Source organism: Lissotriton vulgaris, chromosome 2_1, assembly GCF_964263255.1.
Source record: "Lissotriton vulgaris chromosome 2_1, aLisVul1.2, whole genome shotgun sequence".
Lineage (NCBI taxonomy): Eukaryota > Metazoa > Chordata > Amphibia > Caudata > Salamandridae > Lissotriton > Lissotriton vulgaris.
The window spans coordinates 1,070,052,833-1,070,075,968 of record NC_141687.1 but is presented as its reverse complement, the minus strand read 5'-3'; the positions used below and the strand labels follow the sequence as shown (position 1 = coordinate 1,070,075,968).

General features: G+C 44.9%; 1 protein-coding gene across 2 annotated transcripts in view; it reads left to right on the top strand.

Moving 5' to 3' along the window:
• Window positions 1–23,136, top strand: part of HYOU1 (hypoxia up-regulated 1) — a 212,659-nt gene that overhangs the window by 63,109 nt on the left and 126,414 nt on the right. For both annotated transcript variants that reach the window (XR_015308457.1, XM_086956751.1), the window contains exons 7-13: window positions 249–430; window positions 837–952; window positions 1,202–1,388; window positions 1,666–1,800; window positions 3,106–3,188; window positions 3,306–3,438; window positions 20,190–20,377. Coding sequence is in view for 1 of the 2 variants with exons in the window: in XM_086956751.1 (XP_086812877.1) it covers window positions 249–430; window positions 837–952; window positions 1,202–1,388; window positions 1,666–1,800; window positions 3,106–3,188; window positions 3,306–3,438; window positions 20,190–20,377 (1,024 nt within the window). In the remaining variant the exon portion in view is untranslated. The remainder of the gene's footprint in view (window positions 1–248; window positions 431–836; window positions 953–1,201; window positions 1,389–1,665; window positions 1,801–3,105; window positions 3,189–3,305; window positions 3,439–20,189; window positions 20,378–23,136) is intronic.

The following is a 23,136-nucleotide window of genomic DNA, read 5'->3' as shown; positions in this document are numbered from 1 at the left end:
GCTCACTCAACAAAATGCCCTAAGATGTGGGTGGAAGCGTTTACACACTGAACTTAAAGGGATTGTTTTACTCAGTAATTTTGAGCATGCATTTTATTTGAAATGGGACATTTGCCCCAGTCTGTGAAACCTCACTATAGCTTGTTTTAGCCATATGTTGATGGCCAGGACACTCTTTAAACTGCAGTTTGAGAGTTCCGTGAAGCTGTGGCTGGAGTCTGACAGGTGTGTAATATTGGTCTTTACAGAACAGCCTGTCAAAGATGCAGTGATCACTGTGCCAGTGTATTTCAACCAGGCAGAGAGAAGGGCAGTGATCCAGGCTGCGCAAATGGCTAACCTGAAGGTCCTACAGTTAATCAACGACAACACAGCTGTAGCGCTGAACTACGGAGTGTTCAGGCGGAAGGACATCAATGCAACAGCCCAGGTGATGAGCAATTGCACTTCCAAGTCTCTTGTAATGTTGCCTCGGCAGCAGGTGCAGGTTTCTTCTCGTCTCAAAAGTTTGTTACCATGAACTATAAATTACTGCATTGCTCCATGTGATGGTAGTTTGGTGCTTTTGTGGTAGGTTAGAGTTGTTGTGAATTTGATCTATTGGATGTGCCCCTTGACCGTGGTTTATCCTGCCTTTGGCGATCCTAACATGTCTTTAAATAGTCAGGAGTGCTATGCCAGCATTCTGTACTTACTGTAATCAACGTCTGAAGGCAGGTTGTGACGTTTTGGGGGACAGAATTAAGACCTCTATTGGATGCAACATTACCCCTCCCCTGCTCACCAAGCATGTATTTCCTTCACGTACATTTTAATCTGACGTTTTGTCATTTCAGAATATCATGTTTTACGACATGGGTGCTGGAAGCACTTCATGCACCATAGTGACCTACAATACGGTGAAGACCAAGGAATCTGGCACACAACCTCAGCTGCAGATCCGCGGAGTGGGGTAAAGATGAGACCAAACTAGTGCCTGACCTTTATCATTTCTAAAATGTCTTCAGCCTCGTACAGTCTACCTTAAATGCATGACTTCTGGTTGAGTGTTCTATGCCCCCAAGCTGTTCCATATTTGCTGGTCAGCTGCAATTTTAACTGATCAACTATACTTTCTCCCTCCTGTCTGTAGCGGAGGCCATGTAAGCTTGACATTGCTACTCTTTGGTTTAGAATTGGCTTTCTACTTTGTTATCTTTAGGTTTGATCGCACTCTAGGTGGGCTAGAGATGGAATTGCGACTGAGGGATCATCTGGCCAAACTGTTCAATGAGCAGAAGAAGTCCAAAAAAGATGTGCGGCAAAATGGACGTGCCATGGCAAAGCTTCTTAAGGAGGCCAACAGGGTGAAGACCATTCTGAGTGCCAATGCTGACCACATGGCACAGGTAATGCCATACGAGAGTCTGATGTAGATGCATGCCACCTACATGATTACTAGTTTTTGTGAATTAGCTCTTTATTGCTTATCCTAGTTGTTTATGTCCAAGGCTTCAAGAAAGGGTGATATGTGTTAGTGTAATTCGTGGCCGGTTTCAGAATGGTTATGCATGTCTGCACTAGATGATGTTTCGTTAGTTCTCTGGTGGGTGATGCTCTTTGTTACCACCTGTTGACATGACATAAACCTGCACACTAAATCTGCTCTCTTTATGTGCTGCACAGATCGAGGGTTTGATGGATGACATTGACTTTAAATCAAAGATCGTCCGTCAGGACTTGGAGGACCTGTGCCCCGATTTGTACGAGCGCGTGGCTGCCCCTGTACAGCAGGCACTGAGCATAGCTGAAATGAACCTGGTATGTAAGCAAAAAATGTGGGACGAGTCCTAGCACTGTCAGAGTACACAGCGATCTTAGCAAGTGAGCACAGATTGTACATAGATGGAGCACCTTGGGTGGATGCTGTCTAATGACTGGAGCCACAGCAGTGCAGCACAAGTACACTTCAAGATCACAGTTTGGACTGTAATATGTCGAGGAGTCAATAGGTGCCAACTGCACATTCTGTCTGATATCAAACTGGATAGTGACTACAGTGCACCACAAGTTCGCAACATGCATATCTGTCTGCACTATGCACAGGACATAGGAGGGTTGATGGACGAGAACATTCTACGTGCAGTGCAGTGCAGTATCCCAGCTGTGAGACCAATTCCCTTAAAATCTGGTATTCCATAGTTTGGCAAAGTATGGCCGGTGAATATGTAGGTTGTCCTCTCCAAGATTTCAATCACAATTCATACCATTTATCATGTGAAAGAAGGATTTTGTTTAATGAGATTTGCAGAACACAGAGGGCTGTATCCAAGAATGGTGCTCTGATGCATAGCATTAAAATGTCTAAAGTGCATACACAACTTGATTTTCAGTTAGTACAGACAGCACAGCTCAGACTGGGAGAGGTAACCCAGGCTTTGACTGTCTGATCGTTGCTAATTAACACAACTCTGACAGGTAAACTTTAAATGAATGCCTTTAGTGCAGCAGAAACAAACATTAAAGCTCTTCGCAAAAGAGCGCTCCAGGAGAATTGATATCGAAGATGTGTGTAAGAGAGAGAATTTGCATCAATTGAAGGAGCCCAGTTACGGGGAGGGTTTATTGAGCTTTACCTGCGGGATATAAAAAGTGCTTACTTAAGGAGGTGGGTTTTGAAGGTTGGGCTGGGACAGGTGCCAGCCTTTATACAATGGAAGTTGACTAGACAGGCAGGGGCATAAATAGTGTCCCTTTTGCCATAATGTATCATTAAACTTTTTGCGCTTGTTTCGATGATAATAGAAGAAAATTGCAGTTACCAGCTTTTGGAATGTCATAGGTTTGCCATACAAGTGATCTAAGATGTTTTATTCTATGTCGTGTATGTATATGAAATGTTTGTATTGCCTTGTTGGCATTATATCAAACTGTTAACTCAAATTTTCAGAGTTGCGTTTTGATTTTATTAACTGTATTCCCTTTACACAGTGTCTTCAATTAGGCACCCAGTTCTGCAGCAGTACACCCGTTCATAATATGGCCCATTGACTTTTTGTTCAGTTAAGCACTATGTTCATGTATTGCTTGGTTGTGACTCATACTTTTTCTTTATCTCATCTGCAGGATGAAATTGATCAGGTGATCCTGGTGGGCGGAGCCACACGGGTTCCGAAAGTCCAGGAGGCTCTTTTGACGGCTGTTGGGAAGTAAGTGTTAGGCCGGGCAGGACTATGTTGTGCGTGTGTCTCTGTTGGTCTCATCCGTCAGAGTTCAAGTAACTAACCTTCCATTCTAACCTCTTCCCCACCTTCCTTGATTTCTAGGGAGGAGCTGGGAAAGAACATTAATGCAGATGAGGCTGCAGCAATGGGAGCAGTGTACCAGGCAGCAGCTCTGAGCAAAGCCTTCAAAGTCAAGCCATTCATTGTGCGCGATGCTGCATTGTTCCCCATTCAGGTGTGTGCCTTAGACTCCTCTTGAAACTCATTGTGCAGATCTTAGTAGCACATTTGGCCTATTTGTCTCAAAACCCTCATTCCACACCCCTCCCAAAAAAACCTTGTTCACAGTGAAGCAGTTTTCCACACCATTTGGGTGTGTGCAGCTTCCATCCTTCATCCCCACAGCAACCCCTCCAATCCACTCCTCCCATGCTGCTTTGTCCTATTGGGTTTTAGGTTTCAATGCACTCCTTCCCTCGTGCTCCCACCTGAGTAGAGCTCACTTTTTTCACTGCTTGCCTGATTTGGCTGTCATGAGTTGTGCCACACAAAGGATTGTTAGGATGGTACAACCTTGTGAGCTTTATTTAGAAGTTCAATTAATTTAGCTATCTAATTTACTTGCACTATCCTACAGTTGCAGTTTTTCACATGTTCCTCATAGTCTTACATATTTGTGAACCTGAGTAACTTAGCTACTCAACTTCTGGGAGGCTCTTCCTAGTTGGAAGGACAAATTCGTACAGTGGCTATCCCAGAAGCCACTGTTTATGTGACATTGTAGTACAGTATATTGCATGCTTTTGCCTATACTTATGCATTGTTCAACATGATGGCTTCATTTATTGCAGCCGTATAGCTTACTTTCTTTTTTACTTATTCAGGTTTTTGTTATAAGGATTGAACTTGGTGTATCATGTGTTGCAAAGTTCGGTTTGCTTTCACATCACGCTTGCACCCTCTTTAGGGCACTCTGCCTACTGCCCTTTTGTTCTATCAGATTGTCTGGTGTGGTGTTTTGCTACTGATTTGCTGGGCCTTGTCGTTTGCATAGTTCACGTGTGTAAGAACATTTTAAAGTATCTAAATGTAAATTGTTGTGTAAGAGCTCTCTGACGTAGCCACCTGCCAGCACTGAGCACTCCATGAAAAACTCTTTGCCCATAATTAAATAGAAAGACATGGTTTTCGACATCGGACATTGTGAGCATTATTTTTTAGATTTCTTTGCAGCTGTTTGCTACCCAATCCATTGAACCTTGAAGGGCACTATTTCTCTTAAAAGACCACTATCCAAACTTGCCTGTGGTTTGTGTTCTTACCAAAGATGGCGAGTGTGACCGTGATTATAATGTCTCTAGAGGGACTTGTATTTTCCTTTTAGTTTTTCCCTAATTAAAAATTAACCTTTAAACACCTTGCTGATTGGGGTAGCTTAACAGCAGGGGTTCAGATTGCACTTATTGCTGCACCTGCGGCTAACATCTGTCATTTGTTACCCACTCAATATGATGGTTCATTCTGATCACTCGTTCCTTTGCATGGCTGTATCTAGAGCCTGTTTACATCTTGTCCATAGTACATAACCCAGATGTTCTTTGTTGTATGCTGTTCTGAGCCATGTTTCAATAACTCTATTTGTTAATCTGGTCAACAGCTTTGTACTCAAGTATAGTGTATGAGATTCTTTTCCATGAGATTCTAAACGGATCTTTCTGAAAGATTGAATATCACCATGCATGGGCGAGTTCCTGGATACCATTTTTAGAAATTGACTTTTCCTCATACCAATAACAGTAACATAAAGGAAACTTGCCCAATAAAGAGCAACATTGACTTTTTTTTTCTTTTCTGGTTTCAACTTTGAATTCCACCTGAGAAAGAAAGCAAAAGACGGCATGCTCTCAGGAAAAATGAGATTATATGTTTATAGAGCACAACATTACTAAAGGCTGTCTAGGCGCTAGTATTCAGAGAAATTCACCATGGTGGCAGGAAAACCAAGAGATGGGAAGAATGTTACGGACTAGGTTGAAAAAAGCTAAATTTTAAGATGCTTACGAAAGATGATGTTTTCAGCACCTGAAATGCGAGAGGGTAAGGAGCTTCAAAGTTTAGCAACACAATGGGCGAAGGAACGGCTACCCCACCTAGTCCTGTGGATTCTCTGAACAACCATCTGTCTTCTAGATGCAGAGCGCAGCAGCCTGCCTGGTATGTACCATTTTCCAGGTTCTTATCAGTTTTCAGGGGCTGAGAGTTGGCCACAGGACTCTGGCTACCAGATTGTAGACCAGATAGACGGCTGTGCTCAAATAAACTGGCCCTCTGTTTTTTTTCTGCATTAAACTTGAGAGAGTTGTCTCTCCTTCAGCTGCTAGTTCTAGACATACGTTCCTTAAACCTAACTGTCACGGCAGAAACACAATCCACGAGTGATAGGGTAATGTGGGTATCATCTGTATAAGACAGCACTTGGGAACCTAAGGATCTAATCAATTGTGTCAGAGGAAGCATGCAGGCTGAAGAGAGTAGGGCAAAGTGAGTAGCCCTGCAGGACTCCACACGGAAGTCTGAAGGCTTTTGCCCTGAACTGCCCACAACTAACCACTTGTGATCTATCAGCCAGAAAGGAATGGAGCGCCTTGTCCTTTATACCCAGTTGAGAAAGGCTTTGTGTTGAAAGCACAGGGGAGACTGGCTCAGAAGCTGCAGATAGGTCAAGTATTATCAAGACCGAGGCTCCTCTGCAGTCAACCTGGCCTCTTATACTGTCAGCCACTGCCACCAGTGCAGATTCTGTCCTGTGGCCTCTCCTAAAGCCTACCTGGAAAGGATCAAGAAGACCATGTGTATCGAACGACCTCAATTGCTGCTTTTAGATGTTTTTTCAGTAATATTGCAGGTGTAGGCAATAAGGAAATTAATAGATTCTTTTTTAGGTTCCTCCAGGTTTTGGTTAACATTCTTGAGCAAAGGAGTGATAATAGCTTCTTTCCATAGACTGGAAAACTGTCCTACATAAATTATCTGGTTGAACATCAGGTTGAGATGTTCGGCTACTATGTCAGGAGCTAAAAGCAGAATTTTGGGCAGACAGGGCTCTAGCTGGGAGCTTGAGATAATGCCCTACAGATGTTTTTTTAACTTGGGGCTTAGTGACCTGTGCAAAACATGAAAACACTGGTGGGCTCTCTACTGAAGGACAAGCGGGGCAGTACTAATGATATCCTGATCACTTTAAGGACGAAACTCTGAGTAGATATTGACAATTTTCTTTTAAGAAAGTGGCTAACTCCTTGCGTTTCTCTTTTCTGCTGTTGTGGAGATGGATTAGCTGAGAGTTAACAATTTTAAAAGCTCCTTAGAAGAGTTGCCGCCCTTCTGATTTTCTGCATAAAAGAAAATGGAGATTTGGCCTCAAATAGCGTGTTTATCAGCTTGTAGTAGCACTCTGAAGGTAAAGGTTCAATAACTTGATCCCCAGAACATAGAAAAGTAGCACGTGAACCGGGGTGGGGGGCGATAGTGAAGGAGACTGGAAAAAGCAAGGCCCTTTTAGATTTCCAGTTTTAATACGGCCACCTCTCATTCACGAGGTTGAAGCAAGAAGTATGCAGTATAGAGAATCCCTGAAAAAATGGCCAGCTACCCTTCCCCGCCCCCCAATCCTCCTCTAGAGGGACAATCCAGTCCAACGATAGCCAGTTAGGACCCCCTGAACCAGATCTGAGCCAGAGTTTTCCCATGCCCAAGTTTCCTGAACAAAAAGGCTTTCCAGATTAAGAGTTTGCATGAGTTCATGACTTCTCGCCCTCTCTTGATTAAAGAGCCACATTGATTAAGTTGCTTGCAACAATACTCTGATGGCCCCCTGCAGCAGGCCCAATAGGCCCTTTGCTGGTACTTTCAAATGGACACCCTCTCTGCCCAGTGGCCCGAGTTGAAAGCCACACCTTGAGCATGTATTCCCATTCAAGCAGGCCCTGTCGAAAAGGGGGCAGTCGGCTGACTTGCTTTGAGGCCGTAGGGCTAACCGCTGCGATCTCTAGTGTTAGCTTTCGGGTCTGACTTGAAATCAGCAGCATCCTGGCGCAGTTTAGGCACAGACCAGCTTGCCTTTGGCTCTGCAGCTGCGCAGATATGCTGCCATGCTCTGTAAATAGCCTTGCCTCAATATATTTTATTAGTCTTTTAAAGTGACCTACGTTGTCAACATATCAAACTGTAATACCAGATCAAATCGTCTGCTGCGATATCTGTTATATTACCCCTGTTTGCTTCCCTCCACCCTTCTGATACATTGCACATCACTATATGGTACACCATTCCAGCATATTTCTCTTGATCATGCTTCCGCTTCAAGGGGGGGGGTTAACTCTTCTCTCCCCCTCCCCCCGCACCCCCTGTAGGAACTGGGGTCACCAGTTCCCTTTGGGTATCCTGGCACGAGCAGGTAGGCACCAGAAAGCTTAGGTGTTAAGTGACTACACAGTATGTATCAATAAGGACTAGCTAAGGTTAAGAGAAGTAGGAGACTCAGAGCAGTACGTCAAATAAGGAGAAACGTTGTTTTCCTTATAAAGTCCTCACCCACCGACCTAGGTTCGTGCAATACGCATGCGCAAGATAGCCGCGCATGCGCAGAACTCACGCTAGTCCCCGGCGCATGCGCTGAAGCTCAATCATGACAATGCAAACAGCGCACACGCATCCCTCCCTCTCTTTCCACCAAATGCAGGTGAAACCAATCAACTAAACTACAAATGGAGACCGGGCGGCCCTCCTCTCTCATAACGGGCGCCGCGGAAGGACGAATAAGTCCAAGGAGGAACCAGACTGCAACACTCGTGAGTAAAATAGAACCGCTACCGCCACAAATGGGGTAAGCCACTACTTTTTCTCCCTACAGGTTGGACATATTGTGACCAAATTACTATTCTTACAGGGTCTCTTTCTCTGCCAGGCGACCCATGAAGCTTTTTACAAGACAAAACTGAGTGAGGACTTCGCACTATACTTACCTGTACCTCACCTTGTAAATACGCTCTCTAGCCCACCACCACCACTATCGGTTTCATTTTAAAAAACCCTCCCCAGCATCATGCCCATGGCATGAACCCACAGTAGCCGATTATAGGTCGCACACCACCTTATAAGCCGGCACATGATGTGGTATATCGAATACCATTCTAATATGACTCTACCATGTACGTCTTGTCTTTGTCCTATGTGTTATATGTAGTCAAGCTTGAGGGAATCCCCCTCTAACAGTCATAGCGCCTTAGTGTGCGCTTCACTTAGCCTAAAGATAACCCAACCACTATAATTTAATTTTTATTATTTAATCTGCACGTTTTGCACATATTAAAACGGTCCTGAGGAAAGCCAGTATAAAATCTATAAGGCACTGGCTGAAACATGTAGACCACACTGGAGGTCATAATTAGCACTCCAATTAACGTCTACTTGCCTTTTATCCGCTAACAGAGGCCCAGTTCATTAAAATATTTTACCCTCGGGTACTGGGACCAGCTGTATAGCTTTTAAACTTCACCCTTCTCACCCAACTCACTGCACACTCAGCAACATACCAGCTCCGCAGTCACCTGGCGTTGAAGCACACCGGGGCACATTCGGTGCCACTGCGGTGGGCCCGATGATGAAGCATGCCACCGACTAGGTCGGTTGGTGAGGACTTTATAAGGAAAACAAAGTTTCTCCTTATTTGACGTACTGCTCTGAGTCTCCTACTTCTCTTAACCTTAGCTAGTCCTTATTGATACATACATATAACCCAGGGGATACGGTCTAGCCTATCTAGTCCTCTCTCTCTCATTGATTAAAGCAAGTGACTACACAGCACACGCATCCACTGAGACAATTCAAGGCACGCAATGACTGACGCCACTCCAGCGTCTTCCCAGGCAAGGTGGAGCTCGGCGATTCTAGCGCTCAGGGTTTCGGGGCACAGCAGGAGAGCGCTTTAGAGAGAGAGCGCTTAGGGGGGGTAGACTGCAATTCAGGCACAGCGTGGCCCAGCGCACCGGAGGGGGACACTCTACAGACAAGTTCTGGCAGGGCAGGCCACACGACAGTGGCCGGACAATGAACAGTCCGGGCAATTCACAGTTCTAGCGCTTAGAAGGGAGCGCCTAACAGCAATTCAGGCAGTTTAGTCAAGGGGGAGCTAGGCAGGACAGGGCCATGTAGCAGAGTCCGGTACCTGGTTAATCCCCCGCAGTCCTGTGGTGGTTGGGCTTTCTTCTTGGCGCTTGATGGTTCTGGCGCCCTTGTAAATAGCAGTTTCTTGTTTCTTGTTACTTGAAGGGGGGTTGAGTTGAGGGCTGCAGGCCGGATTCCTCTGCAGGTCATTGTAGATGGTCCCTGGGTTCCCCTCCCGCCGTACCAGATCAGTGGGCTAGCTCAAGGTACCTCACTCAACTTAAGAGGCAGCACCTAAGTCCCGTCACTCCCAGTGGCATAAGTCCCTGACTAGGCCCTACCGCCTAAATCTCCTGCGTGGGTTCCCCAGGTCAGTGATGCCCCAACTGACTGGAAAGTTTCCCTCCCTTTCCTTTTATAGGCCCAGGTCAGGTGACCACCCTCTAAGGCGGCAAAACTAAGCTCCACCCCTATTCTAGAAGGTGCCAGGAGCTTCCCTGCTCTAACTGTGGGCAGGCAAGGCAGGCTGGAATTACAACAATGTATGGGGACTCAGCCAGCTCCTGGCAACTAGAATGCACCTTAACAAGACCATGCTGCAGTAGCAGGAACCTATGGCAGCCATGTTGAGGGAAGTCAAGCCCCTGCATCTAGCATGGATTTTAACATTACCCAGGGCATTTTAACCTCCCAGGGCCTATACAACTTTATGGCAATGGGGGGACATCCTGAATTTGGGGAAGCAAAAAAAATTCTGTGAAAAAGGCCAAGTCCAACACCCCCCCCGTTCCCCTCTTCCCCCCGGGGTAGCGGTCTAGTTTTCACGCCTCACTAGTCTCCCGGTGCTCCATTCTCTCCCCCCTGCCCCCCGTACTTCCTCAAATTTAGGGGTGCATCCCTGTGTTCTTCATACACCATTTTCTCTCTCATTCAACCTTTTGTTCATGCCCCTTTCCCAGTTTTGAAGTTCCTGATATATCGTGCTACCACATTTTCTAGCAGTTTCCTTTTTTGCCAGCAGGAGGAAGCCTAGATTGATGAGTAGTCTTTTGTAGGATGTGGCCTCAGACTCCCTTCATATTCTCATACAGGTCAGAGGAGCTTGGGTTTCATTAGTTACTCCTGTGGCCTATTCCAGTTTGCGTATCACTTCCTCCCAGAATGGTCTGAGTTGAGAGTATTTCCACACTGTGTGTATAAAGGTTCCCCTCTGTCCACACTGTCTAAAACATGCATCATCCTTAGTTGTGCTTATTTTGAATAGCGGGGTTCTTTCTGCTGTAGTATGTTCTATGCAATATTTTGAGCTGGATTATATGGGATGTTGCTTTTATGGCCGCTTCTGTAGGTAATTGTACCGCATCCATCCAGTCTTCCTCGTCCAGTTCCCCATACCTATTTGCCATCAAGCCCTTAGTTGTTCACTGGCTCTCATGCGTTTTCCCCATGAGTGTCCTATGTAAATGAGATGGCTTTTGCTGTCATGTGACCTTCCAAGAGTCCATGCTTCAGCCACCTGTTTTCCTCATCTGGGGGGGGGGGGGATCGTCGCCATCATTGCGTGTCGCAGTTGGAGATATTTGAATGTTTGCTTTGGTGACACTTTATATCACATCCACAGATGCTCCGAAGGCACCATGCCGTTAGCGTCCCATACATCCCAGAGTGTCGATAGCCTTACCAGATCCTACTGTTTAAACCCTGGGAGCTCAGATACTGGTCTCAATCGCACTCCAACCACATTGGGGGTTTGTGCTCATTCTCTTTTCTCAAACCATTTCCCTTGTGAGTTTACACCAGGCAGACACCACTGTAACAGTCGCTGCTGGGACATCCGTCCTTCATTTCCCCCAGTGTACAATATATGCAAGTAGCCCTTCTGTCCCACATAGATACGATCCATTTTGTATGCCTAGTCTAGAGGAGCATTTACCCATTCATTTGGTAGTCTCTCTTTGTGTCACGGGCTGACTGGGAAATTCAGAAGATTAAATCAGAGGCTGAAACTTTAAAGTTTCTCGGTCTAGAGAAGAGCAAGAAGTGCCTTGCATTCAATTTAGGTCTATTGGCAAGTGTAAGCATTTGTCTTCTCTTTATACATTTATTTTTATTTTTATGTGTTTATTTTGGAAATGTTGTAACACAGGACAATACACAGCTTGAGCACACATCTGAGAATACTGTACACCTTGCCACTGGATTTCAAGCTAGCATGCTGATGAGAGGGGTGTTACCCCCCAAAACAGGTCCCAAGATGCTGGTTTCCAGTCAAGGGAAGACCTGGCTTGGCAGTTCGGGCTGTACTGTTCCCACGAGGCACCGGGTCAAGCCTGATTTGTATATAGCTGGGTCTGAACTGGGGAAGTGAGCTAAAGAACGATGATGGATTCAACCCAGATCTGTGACTGAAAAGTTGCTGCGCTCCGTCCATAATCTCTTTGTGTTTGCAAGGTGTGTGTCAAAACAAGCAACTACAAATACCCCCCCCTCCCACTTCCCAGACACAACAAACACAGCATCCAGTGTTCTGTTGATATGACACCCCAGTGCAGAGCCCCAAACATCAGACTGTAACAAGTCCAAATTGTACATGTATGAGGCCGTTCAGGGTCCCCACAGTTCGTCTGTTATCTCCAGTGAATAGTATGTCAGCCATTTGCCCCAAAACGTACAACATTTTCTGGGGCATGCCCTGCTGGCATTTGTAACTTTTTCGGTCATCATGTACATATCCATAGCTCTACTCCATGAATCTTTAATGGGGCAAACTTGTAACCCCCAGTATTTAGCTATGTGCCTCTTAGCCACCATTAGATTGAGGCTACAGAATAACAGTTGTGGCTGAGGGGATCTATGTTAGGTATCCCCAGGAGAAGGAACCTGGGGTCAGGGGAAGGTCAACCGCGAGGATCCTACCAAGCTTGGCTGTTATATCAATCCAGTAGTTCAGAATCGCAGGGCGGCTCCACAGTGTGTAATAGAAGGAACCCTCTTCTCCTCAACATCTCAAACATTGGGGTGCCTATCATAGTAAGCCCTATGCAGCATCTTAAATTGTACTAGACTCAGTCGAGATCTGAGCTCTCCCTTCCTCGGGTGCATCTTCCCAGTCAATGTATTCTAATACCCAGAGGTCTCTCCCCTATGCTTCCCTCAACTTGTGAAGTGTATTGGGCATGTTTTTAAATGTCTTGTTGATCAGGCAGATTGCCCCTGCACCCAGCTCCTCTGTCTGAAGCTGGCCCTCCAGCGGGGTCCACTCCAGGATCCCTTCACCTGGAAGCCCTTCCGCATAGCACGCAACGTACTTTCTAAGAAGGGGCCATGCACTGATTCGAATGCCTTCTAGGCATCTGAAGGAAGATATGCGGGGTCTGGTGCAACTGACCTTCGCTAAGCCAGATTGTAGCGGGTGGATCTCTCGGGCATAAATCCTGATTGGTCTCTATGGACCAAGGGCATTATGATATGCAGCAGCCTAGCTGCCAAGATTGTGGCCAGGATTTTTACTTCTATGTTAAGCAGAGAAAATAGGGCGGTAGGAGCCACAGCACTCCCTGGGCTTTCCCTTCTTCAATATAACCACTATAACTGCCCGGTGCAAGTCTGGAGGAAGTATTCCCTGGTCACCCGCTTCCTGGAACATGTTAAGAAGATGGGGGGCCTAGTAAACTTGATTCATTTGTAAAATTCACCGGGAATCCTATTGGGGCCCGGGGTCTCATTCACTTTCAGCTTTAAGATATCTGATTGGATATCTTCCAGGGTAATATTGGCTCCAATCCTCTCTTGTCTCCCCACCAAGGGTCTGCATTAATAGTGATTGCAGGTCATGGTAAATCTGGGGTTTGGTCTGGAGCGGTTGAGACTGGTAGAATTCCTCGTAAGAGTGCGCAAAGTACTCTGTAATCTCATCAGTGTCTACGATAGCCCCCACCCTGCCCCGTAGTGTGAGGTTGGGTACCCACCTTGCTTCTTCCTCTTGTCTACTGAACCAGGCAAGAAGTTTACCAGCTTTATCCCCAATATTGTACAAGTGGTGCAGGGAGGCCATCATCTGAGTCTTTGCTCCTTCTTGCGCGAGGGATTTATATTCCTCCCTCAGAAGTGTCCGTTGCCTGAGGGTAGAGGAATCGGGGTCCGGGCCAAGCCCATCTTCGGCTGCCAACTGCCTACGTTCCACTTCCTCCGGGGCTCTTATCCGTGCCCTTAAGTGTAAGCATTATTTTGTTTTTTTTATAAACCAACTTTATCAGTTTTCTTATTTCGGTTCACAACAGCCAAAATTAGGCAGACAGTCATTGTAGGTTATGCACAGGATACAATATGGCATACATACAGGAATCACAATCTCATATATCCAGTAAGTGAACCATCGAAAAGAAGGAGACTTCAAAAAATCAACTAATGGAAAAGAACTTGCTCCTGTTGCGAAGCAAAGAAGATAAAATCTAGGTAGTATGCTCTTGTCCTTGGATACCTTCCCCGCCCTCTTCTGTTTAATCCACTCGGTCTACTGGCTCTCAACATAAGCTATATTTTAGGCCGCACGTCCCGATCCAAAAGTGCGGTCGGTGCTGTCGGCCGAGCCAACACTATACCCCTATAATCTACCCATCTTTGCCAGATACGTGTATGGTTATGGGGGCACCCCCGGGCCTTGAATACCGGTTCTTCTAGTCCCATACAGAAGCCCAGACCTCGCATCCAGCCCCTCAATAAGGGGGGGGGGGACTGGGCCTTCCATGCACGGGCTATGTTGCGCTTGGCCAAGGTCAGGCCCGAGAACAGTAGGTGGCGTTTGTATCTGTTGCTTCACATGTCCTCTGCGATGTGTAGCAATGCGAGCATTGGCGTAACTGTAAGGTCCACCCTAGTACCTCTCCCTCCCCAAGCATCTATGAACACCTTTCCATAACCTGTCCAACACCGGGCTTGCCCACACCGTGTGAATAAAAGTGGCCTCCTCTCCCCCGCAACTCAAGCATGCCGGGGAAGCAATGAGTCCGGCCCTATAAAGCCAATAAAGCCGCACCCTCGTATAGTATGTTCTATGTAGGTATTTCAGCTGTATAAGGGGTTGTCGTGAGGAGATGGCAGCCGACCTAGGGGATTCTAATGCTTCCCACCAATCATCATTGTCAATAGGTCCTACGTCTGCTTGCCACTCCTCTCGCAGAGAGTCTAGTGTTGATACGCTGTGTGTGATCACTGTCTGATAGATGTATGTTCCTCCAGATCCCCCATGAGAAGCCAACCCTCAAGGGGGATGCATTCTGGCAGGGCTGCAAGCTCTTTAAGGTGTGGGGCTAGTGTATGGCAGAACTGTAGGTAACAATATAACTGGGTGCGCAGCATAAAATACTCCTGCATCTCTGAAAAGGTTTTGAGAGTGAGACCGTAGATCACATCCCCTAGGGTCCAGATCCCTATTCGGTCCCAGGCCTGGAAACCTGATAGGCTCTGTAGTTATGGAAGCATGCAATTGGACCATAGTGTGGCAGAAGTGTACACAGAACAAAAAAAGTATCAATGCTAAGGCAGCAGCTGATTTAGAAGCCAGAGCAGCGAACCTTTCAGAAACGTATCTAACCATGGAAGAGGTGGTGGACAACAGCGTGCTGCTGCAGGGAGTACTGTAAGGATTCAAGAGCAGTTTCCGCAGGAGTGCCAGGAACCGACTAATAGCCCAGCCCCCCCCCCCCCCCCCCCCCCTCCTACACCTCTAGTCTATCAGACACTAGAACGCGAGGGTGATATGGAGGGAAAGGAGGGAACAAAACAAGGAAAGTAGGGGAAGAGACACTGGACTTCGTGGACGTTTCTCCCTCTGCATGGAAGTAGGCCCTGAAAAGAATGGTTAAATTAATACAGCAACAGTCAAGACACATTCACTTAATTTCAATACCTGGACAACCTTTACCTGGCTGTGTATAGGGTATCAAGAGGTGTTATACTGGGATCCTAGTTGTATTCAATGTGCCTGGAGAGCCATGGAATGCCTGGTGTGAATAAGATGGATTACCCCTGGATACTGGAGTATCAAAGTATATTGTAACCTAGATCTACGGCGTTTTACCCTGAAATGGCTATCTCTTGAGCTGTGTGGTGAATATTGAAAGGATTAGGTCCCAGAAGTAGCTCAACTGAAAATACAGTAAATGCAGACAATAACATCAGCTGAATCCAACAGGGAACGCTATATAAATATAGGGCGCTACAAGCGCTTTACCAGGTCTTGGAGCCCCATGCACTGTGACGAATGCCAGCATCCAAATTAGTCCAGAGAACAGCAAAATCAAATCTAATGGGGATTGGGATTACACTGAGGATTTGCCAGGCGGACCACAACTCCCACAATGCCCCTCCTGAGCATCTACACCCACGCCTCCACTCAGCCAGCCGTCCAACGGGACACAAATCCAGCCGAAAGACAAACCAAGCAGCAGCCCGGGTCAGGTGAGCTTCGAAGGAACAGAGCGAGAGAGAGAACAGTCCGCACGGACTAAGGGAAGTGAGGGTTAGACTCGGAGGACCGAGAACACACCACAAAACATGTGAGGCGTGAGAGGGACAAGAGAAATAGAGCTTCAGGATAGTGAGGAGAACGCTATGCTCTATAATTCCAGGAAACAAGGCATAGAGTACGGCTCCGTAACAAACAGCCGCGACGGGAGTTCAAATGCAAAGAAACCAAAAGGGGCGAGGCGAAAGTGACGCGCTGTAAGAACAGCGAGAAACTAGAGCGCGAAGCGCTCAGCCTCGGGCAGGTCGGGCTTTGACTCCTGCTCGGACTCCTCGCCCATGCGCAATGTAGTGAGGCCATTTTGGATTGGTCTCGCTAGTGTCATACGTTCTCCGTGAGACTGGCAGGCGTGACAAGTACCAGCTGAGTAATGACTTAATCCTTCCATCACTGTCAAGAACTCCAGTGGGTGGTAGTATTACCTACTGTCTACCTGCTTATGGGAAATTACAAAGAACATGTAGACACCACGTACTGAGTAGAATAGATATAAAATCTGATTCCTAGTGCCACTTCCCCCCCATATCCCACTGTTTTTCAAATCCTGTAGTATTCGACTAGCTGGTTCAGAGGCCTTAACTCTACCAGAGAAAGGTGTGGGAAAGTCTGTTCTGAAATAAATGTAGATCAAAGGAGTCTACTCTTGCTATTTCTTGATAAGGTCCCAAGCAAGATTTTGTCCCATTGTAGACCTAAAGAAGGCTAACAAATGGGCGAGGAGTTGGGCTGACTCAAATGCTCTCATCTTCAAGTGTGTGTGTCAGTCACAGATTATCCTAAGAATCAAAATTGTCAAACGCTATCCCTTCAATGTACTTCCTGCCAGAAATCGCCCCCCCAGGTTGAGCCGGTGTATCCATAGTGCCTCTGCAGAAAGGGTATGGCATATAACCCCTTCAGGTTTCTGCTTGTTGATCAACTTGGTATTCAAGCTGGGGCTTCAGCTGATTACAAATACATTACTGTTCATTCCCTACTCAAACGATTCTATACTTGGGAGCAGTCCAGGACACGAAAAAGGAAAAGTGTTATTTATTTGAGGGGTTTCGATCTATTCATCATAATTGATTTCTGCTCTAAATGGTGTTCTATCCTACTTTATTTCCAGTGTCCTTTCTTCTGGGGGGGCATTGACACCCCACCCCCACCATGGGTACTCCAGAGCACTGCAACTCATCGGTGCCATATTCCCACCAGTTCTGAATGCCTCCACCTCTTCCGGTATCTTCACATGTATCTGTCCTCCCATTACTGAAGAAACTTTCCACTGAACCTTTAACACTCTGCGACTATAGACCGATCTACTCCTACCAATCCCAGCCAAGGTTTTAGAAAAAATAATTAACAAACACCTCACTCATCAACGACCAACCCCTTGACACCACTCAGTCGTTTCTGACCAAAGTATAGCATGGAAACTGCCCTCTTCGCCACCACAGATACATCGGCATGAATGGACGGAGGAGACACAGCAGCCCTAATCTTCCTGGACCTCTTTGCAGTGTTTGACACAGTCTCCCACCCCATCGAATGCCTTCACAAACTCTGAATCCAAGTACACTCACTCCAATGCAGCTTCTTTCTGACTGGAAGGACTCAGTCAGTCAGCCTGGCACTGTACAACTCTGACGCAAGCGACCTCATCAGATTAGCTCGGCAAGGATCCTCCCTGTGCCCGGCCTACTTTAATGCATGATCTCTCTAGCTAGCATCATCCAGTTTCACGACTTCAGCGTCCTCTCCTATGCTGATGACCTGCAACTAATTCTTTCTCTCATGGACGAGATGCCCAGCTGCTAGATAAAGTTCAATGTTTGCATTACTGAAATTGCCTACTAGATGAAGGCCAACTGAAGCAGAGCACAGACCAGAACCAAATTGTCATTTTCGGGAATAGCATTTCACTGTGGGACTCTGGTTTGCCAACAGAGCTAGGACCAACACCCACCCCCATTACACACACCCAAAGAACCTCTGGATCATCGACCGCAAACTTGACATGACCACCCTAGTCCGTGCTTTCACCACCTCATGCTTCCATACCCTGAGATGCTAAGGAAGATTTTCAAATTTTCAGATGCCTACCAATCAGCACACGGAAATCAGTCATGCACAGTATATCGGTTATGTCCCATCTGAACAAGCTTTGGAGTACTAATTCACTTTTGATGAGTTGGTCAGGAGGATTTCTTTACGCTTGTCGTCCGATCCCACTTTTTACCTAGGTGACCTTGAAATAGTGCTTGGCACTATGAGGATGATTCTCTTCACTTTGGATTGGTTTCTACAACCCTGGTATTAGGAGCTTCTTCTGACTACTGCAAGCCAGATTTGTGCAGTAGTTTTCACTGCGGCCTTCCATCTCTGAACTTCTTTGACTAGTTTTTGAGATCCTGCAGTATGGACACTTTAAGCTCCCTGATGACAACGTGTCTGTTCTGAGAGAAGCAAAACTTCCTACCACAAGGTCTTCCTATGCATCCAAGTGGAAGAGGGTCTGCTAATGGTGTACCAACAAATAGGTGGACCAGAGAACATGCAAAGAAGCTCATTTTCTTCATTTGATAATCTTGTTTACAGTTCTTTTCTATTAAATTGAATTTGGATGCTATTATTGCTTACTTTGAGACTCTTCTCAGGCACCCTTTTTTTGTTGTTGCTGTTTTATTGATTAAGGATTTCCTGGAACGTCTTTGGAAAGAATATTGTCCTGTTAGAAGGTCTTCTCTTACCTTCAAGTTAAATGTGGTACTCTGTAAACTGAAGGCCCCTTAGAATCAAAGTACATGACTGATTTGTAACAGAAGTCATTTAAAATTGCTTATTGATGATTATTGCATCTGTCAGGAAGATAATTGAGCTTTAGGCTTTATGTAGTCCACTGGCTGGCTGTAGCAAATCAAGCACTGTTTAAAGCACTTTGCATCTTCCACTTAGCCTCCCAAGGAAAACAACCACTATACCTAGAAATGAAATTCAATCAATATAAACAAAATAGGACACTGCACTTAAGGCTTGCACCACAGATCGTCATACTGCCTTAAAGTAAGACATTTCTAGGAGGTATCGCTTTCTCAGTACAAGCTTAGATTTGAAGCATCCAGGAGCATTTACATTTCAGAAGAGAGGTGAAGACCGTGTTGTGTCCAATATAACTACACCATCCCATAACCTTGCGATACAACTGGGAACATTAACTACTCTATAAAGTGCAATCTGCAGATCCGCTATGTAACAACATGACCCGCACAATCTCTGCATGTTGGCAAACACCCAAACGACTTTCTATACCCAGGTAAGTTGTGAAGGCGTCACATGCATCTAGGCTGGCTATTTAATATTTGTGTAAATGTAGATGTACACACAGCGGTGGTGCAGCCAGTTGTAGTTCAAACACTGCTTAATTTTTCCCTTCTATTGGATGGCCATCTTACACTCACATAAGCGTGTAAGAACCACTACAGTTCATAACAATCACCGAGTACTAAACAGCATTCACACATCGGTTGAACAGGCATAGAATAATTAAAGAGGTCTCCCACATACCGCTGGCCTCTAGAGGATTAATTTAGTCCACCACTGAAGGTTCCCATTGATTACATTCTATGGCTGCTATTTGGCATCTCGCAATCACATAAGGGATGATTGGAAAGACGTCCATCCCAGCATGGCTCACTACCTGCAGGCCATGATGGGTTAGTGTAGTCTTCCAAGGTTCTTAAAGGATTTTTTTTTTCTATATGTGTAGTGTTACATAGCGGACCACATTTCCTGCTCTTTAACGTAACATGGCTGGAATTGGTTTGTTTCAGCCAAATGCACTGTATATTGATGGTTTTATTTGGCTAATGAAAAAAGCAGTAAATGTTGCACTTTATTGGGCATGCTTCCTTCTTTTATTGCATCAGGAAAAATGTAATTTCTAACAATTGCGTTCTGGGATTGTGCACATGCATGGAGATATTCTATCTTTTATGATTCAGAGACCATACAGATGGTAAGAAACTGCTAAGTCTTCCTTATTGTCTGCATTAATTATTGAGCCCACTGATCTGTAAAGGAATGATCATTTTTCATATCTTTGCACATTTGTGTATGCGTTCTTTAGACCAATACAATTTTATTATGTGCATATACTCAACAGTCGTGTGCCTTTGTTGTTTTTTGTTGCTGTAGACTTTAAGCAGAAGTGGAGGCATTCTTTTTTTTTTTTTGTTTTTTGTTTTTTTGTTTAGGGGGTGGGGATTTAGATATATTTAAGCACTGGCTAAAGCCCTCTGGTACATGCCTTGCAGGTGGAATTCACCCGCGAAGTAGAGGAAGAGGACCAGAGCAAAAGCCTGAAGCATAACAAGCGCATTCTGTTCCAGCGCATGGCGCCTTACCCTCAGCGCAAGGTCATCACGTTCAACCGCTACATCGATGACTTTGAGTTCAGCGTCAACTATGGTGACCTAAGCTTCTTGGGGCAGGAGGGTCTGAGGTGAGTCCAACAGATGCCGGCTTTGCCGCTGCACATTTCCTGTGTGTCTGTTTTGTATTGTTGCTTTCTTTGAGCCTGGAAGGGTTTCTCTCTCATGTCTCCAACTCAGCCACATAGTAGAAATCCAGGGTTTCCTTCTTGGAAGGCAATGAGCCAGCCATATACCTTATGTGCAGCATATCTGAAGTTTAAGATTTCATTACGTCTGTATTAGTGACACCTATTCCTGTCACATCCTCATCTAATAGCAGAAAAGTACAGATTGGCTCAAAGTGTATTGTAATAAGCACTTTCCCTGAATTAGAAAGTGAAATTCTTTTGATATATTTTCAGGTGTTGCCTAGTTACTGTTGGCTATGTAGGATTTTCTAATAACAATGGTTGAAACGCAAAATTCCACAAGAAACACATGTTACTAAAATCAAAAACAAAATAATCAATCATAAAACATGAAAATGATACCCATGAACAAACCATATATATATATATATATATATATATATATATATATATATATATATATATATATATATATAGCAAAAAAACACATTTTTACTAAGACATTAATACAAAATAACAATGGAATCATAAAACAATATACTGAGAGATGCTCATACAGTTAAACAACCTACATTACAAAGAACACAGTTGACAGTGTAAACAGTAAAACAATGGCAGAGGCAAGTAAATAAACAAACAAAACTGATACCAAAAATTGCAAAAACAGAAATGGCAATAGATTCTTTTTCTTCAGTGTATGTATGCCAAAGGTAAGTGTTGACGGCGTTTCAACCAAAGTAATTTATATGGTGGTCATCAGGACAGACAAAACCAGTATCCAAGCATCCAATGGGTAATTTCAAATAGAAGATCATTCGAGATCATCAAATTATCTGAATAAAGCAAAGAAAACACACCAGGAATTGAAGTAAGTCCTGGTTCTGGGCCAACAGTGTGTTTGGAAAATGTGAACAAATCCCACGGGGTCCAGTACGAATTTAAAAATGGGTCCAGAAAAAATGCAAGGTAATTCTTCTGCAACAGTGCCTGACAAATCTGGCATCCGACCGATTCGATCACCATACGTAAGATTTTAGGCACATACGAAAGATGAGATCAGCTCATCCATTCTTCAACCCCCAGGTTCATCTTTCAGTGCTTTTGGCATGTGTACCTCATGGCATGCAAAACAAATATGTTTGTGTTAAAATGCAATTAAGGATTGAGCATTTTCAAACACAAAAATACATGTCCACATAATTACCAAGCTTAAAGGGCTTTTAGAAGGTAAGAGCGTTACTGGTGCAATCTTAATGAACAATGGGGAAGTGTGGTCTGTAATGTTGGGCTTGCTTTGCAGTTCTTGCATCTTAGTTGCAATTAGTTTAATTAAATCCTCCTTGGATTGCAATGTTCCAGTCATAAAGCCTGTTCTCCCGTATTCTCACCATTGCCGATGGTACCTGTGCTCAAGGTTTATTTTAGAGAAACGCAGCGGGAGGCATGCAGTATTCTGTGCTTTTGCAGTAATATATTGAAGTTTGAAGCCTTGTTTGCAGTGCGTTCATTCTCCAAGAGGGGGAGTATGGAGAGGTTTTGAAATATTTGCGGTTTGACTGAAACCAGAACTGAACTGCATCACTCCGGATTAATGAGCTGCTTAACCGCCCATGAGGATTATGGGCGGTGGTTGCTTTCTGATTTCTGTGTTTATGGAGCCTGTTTAGGTTTTGGGATGGCTGAGAATATGGGAGAATAGGCGTTCTAATTGGAACACTGAGATCTGTGGATGATTTAACTAAACAAATTGAACCACAATGCATTTCTAATTTGAGGAACTTATTTGAGGGTCATCGCATGAATCAAAAACCCACCTGCTCGTTTGATTCGTCCAGGGTACACGCGATCACTGTTTTACCGAAACACGTAGAAGTGGCACGCAGTGTTCCGTGCACTCTCACTAATACATTGAAGTTTGAAGCCTTGTTGGGGGTGCGTTCCTTCTCCAGGATTGGGAGTATGGAGAGGGTTTGACTTAAAAGCACAAAACGCTTCAACTCCAGGAGTCTGCTTGAAAAATAGGTGTTTTATTACAGGCAACGCGTTTCGACAAATAGTCTTTTTCACAACCAAGGTTGCTCATGTGTGTCACTTCCCTTAAGTGAAGCTTAAACAAAACAAGGACCACTCGGGTAAGCGCATATATGGGAAGTGAGAACAGACTCCCTTGCATCTTTAACACAGACGTAGCTGGGTAGAAAGAAGAAAAACAACTACAATTGCACAGTGTTTTGTGCATTACAAATTAATACATGTCAACTCATCACTGTTCTATTCTGCGAAAAGCCAGCACTATAAAGTGTTCTCGAACAATAAAATTCTCATTGTATGTCAAACATAGAATAAATAAAATGTGATACAAAAAGGGAACATACTCCATCCACGTTCAGACAGTGTTCCTGCACACTGAAAGGAACGCAAAATGCATGTTACAGCGCGTGCTCTTAATTCCACCAACTCCATATCTGATCAGATACTGCTAGACATTGAAAGCAACATGTTGCCAGTATCTACTGTACCCGGGCAAGGGCTTGTTTATCCACAAGCAAGGTCATGTGACCAATTCACAAACGACTACTCAGCCCAGGTTTGAATTAGGACAAAGAACTGTTCGTGTTTATTTATTTTAAGAGTTTTATATAGCGCTGGCTAGACCCGGAGGTATCGGAGCGCTTTACATGAGGTTCCACAAAATTACA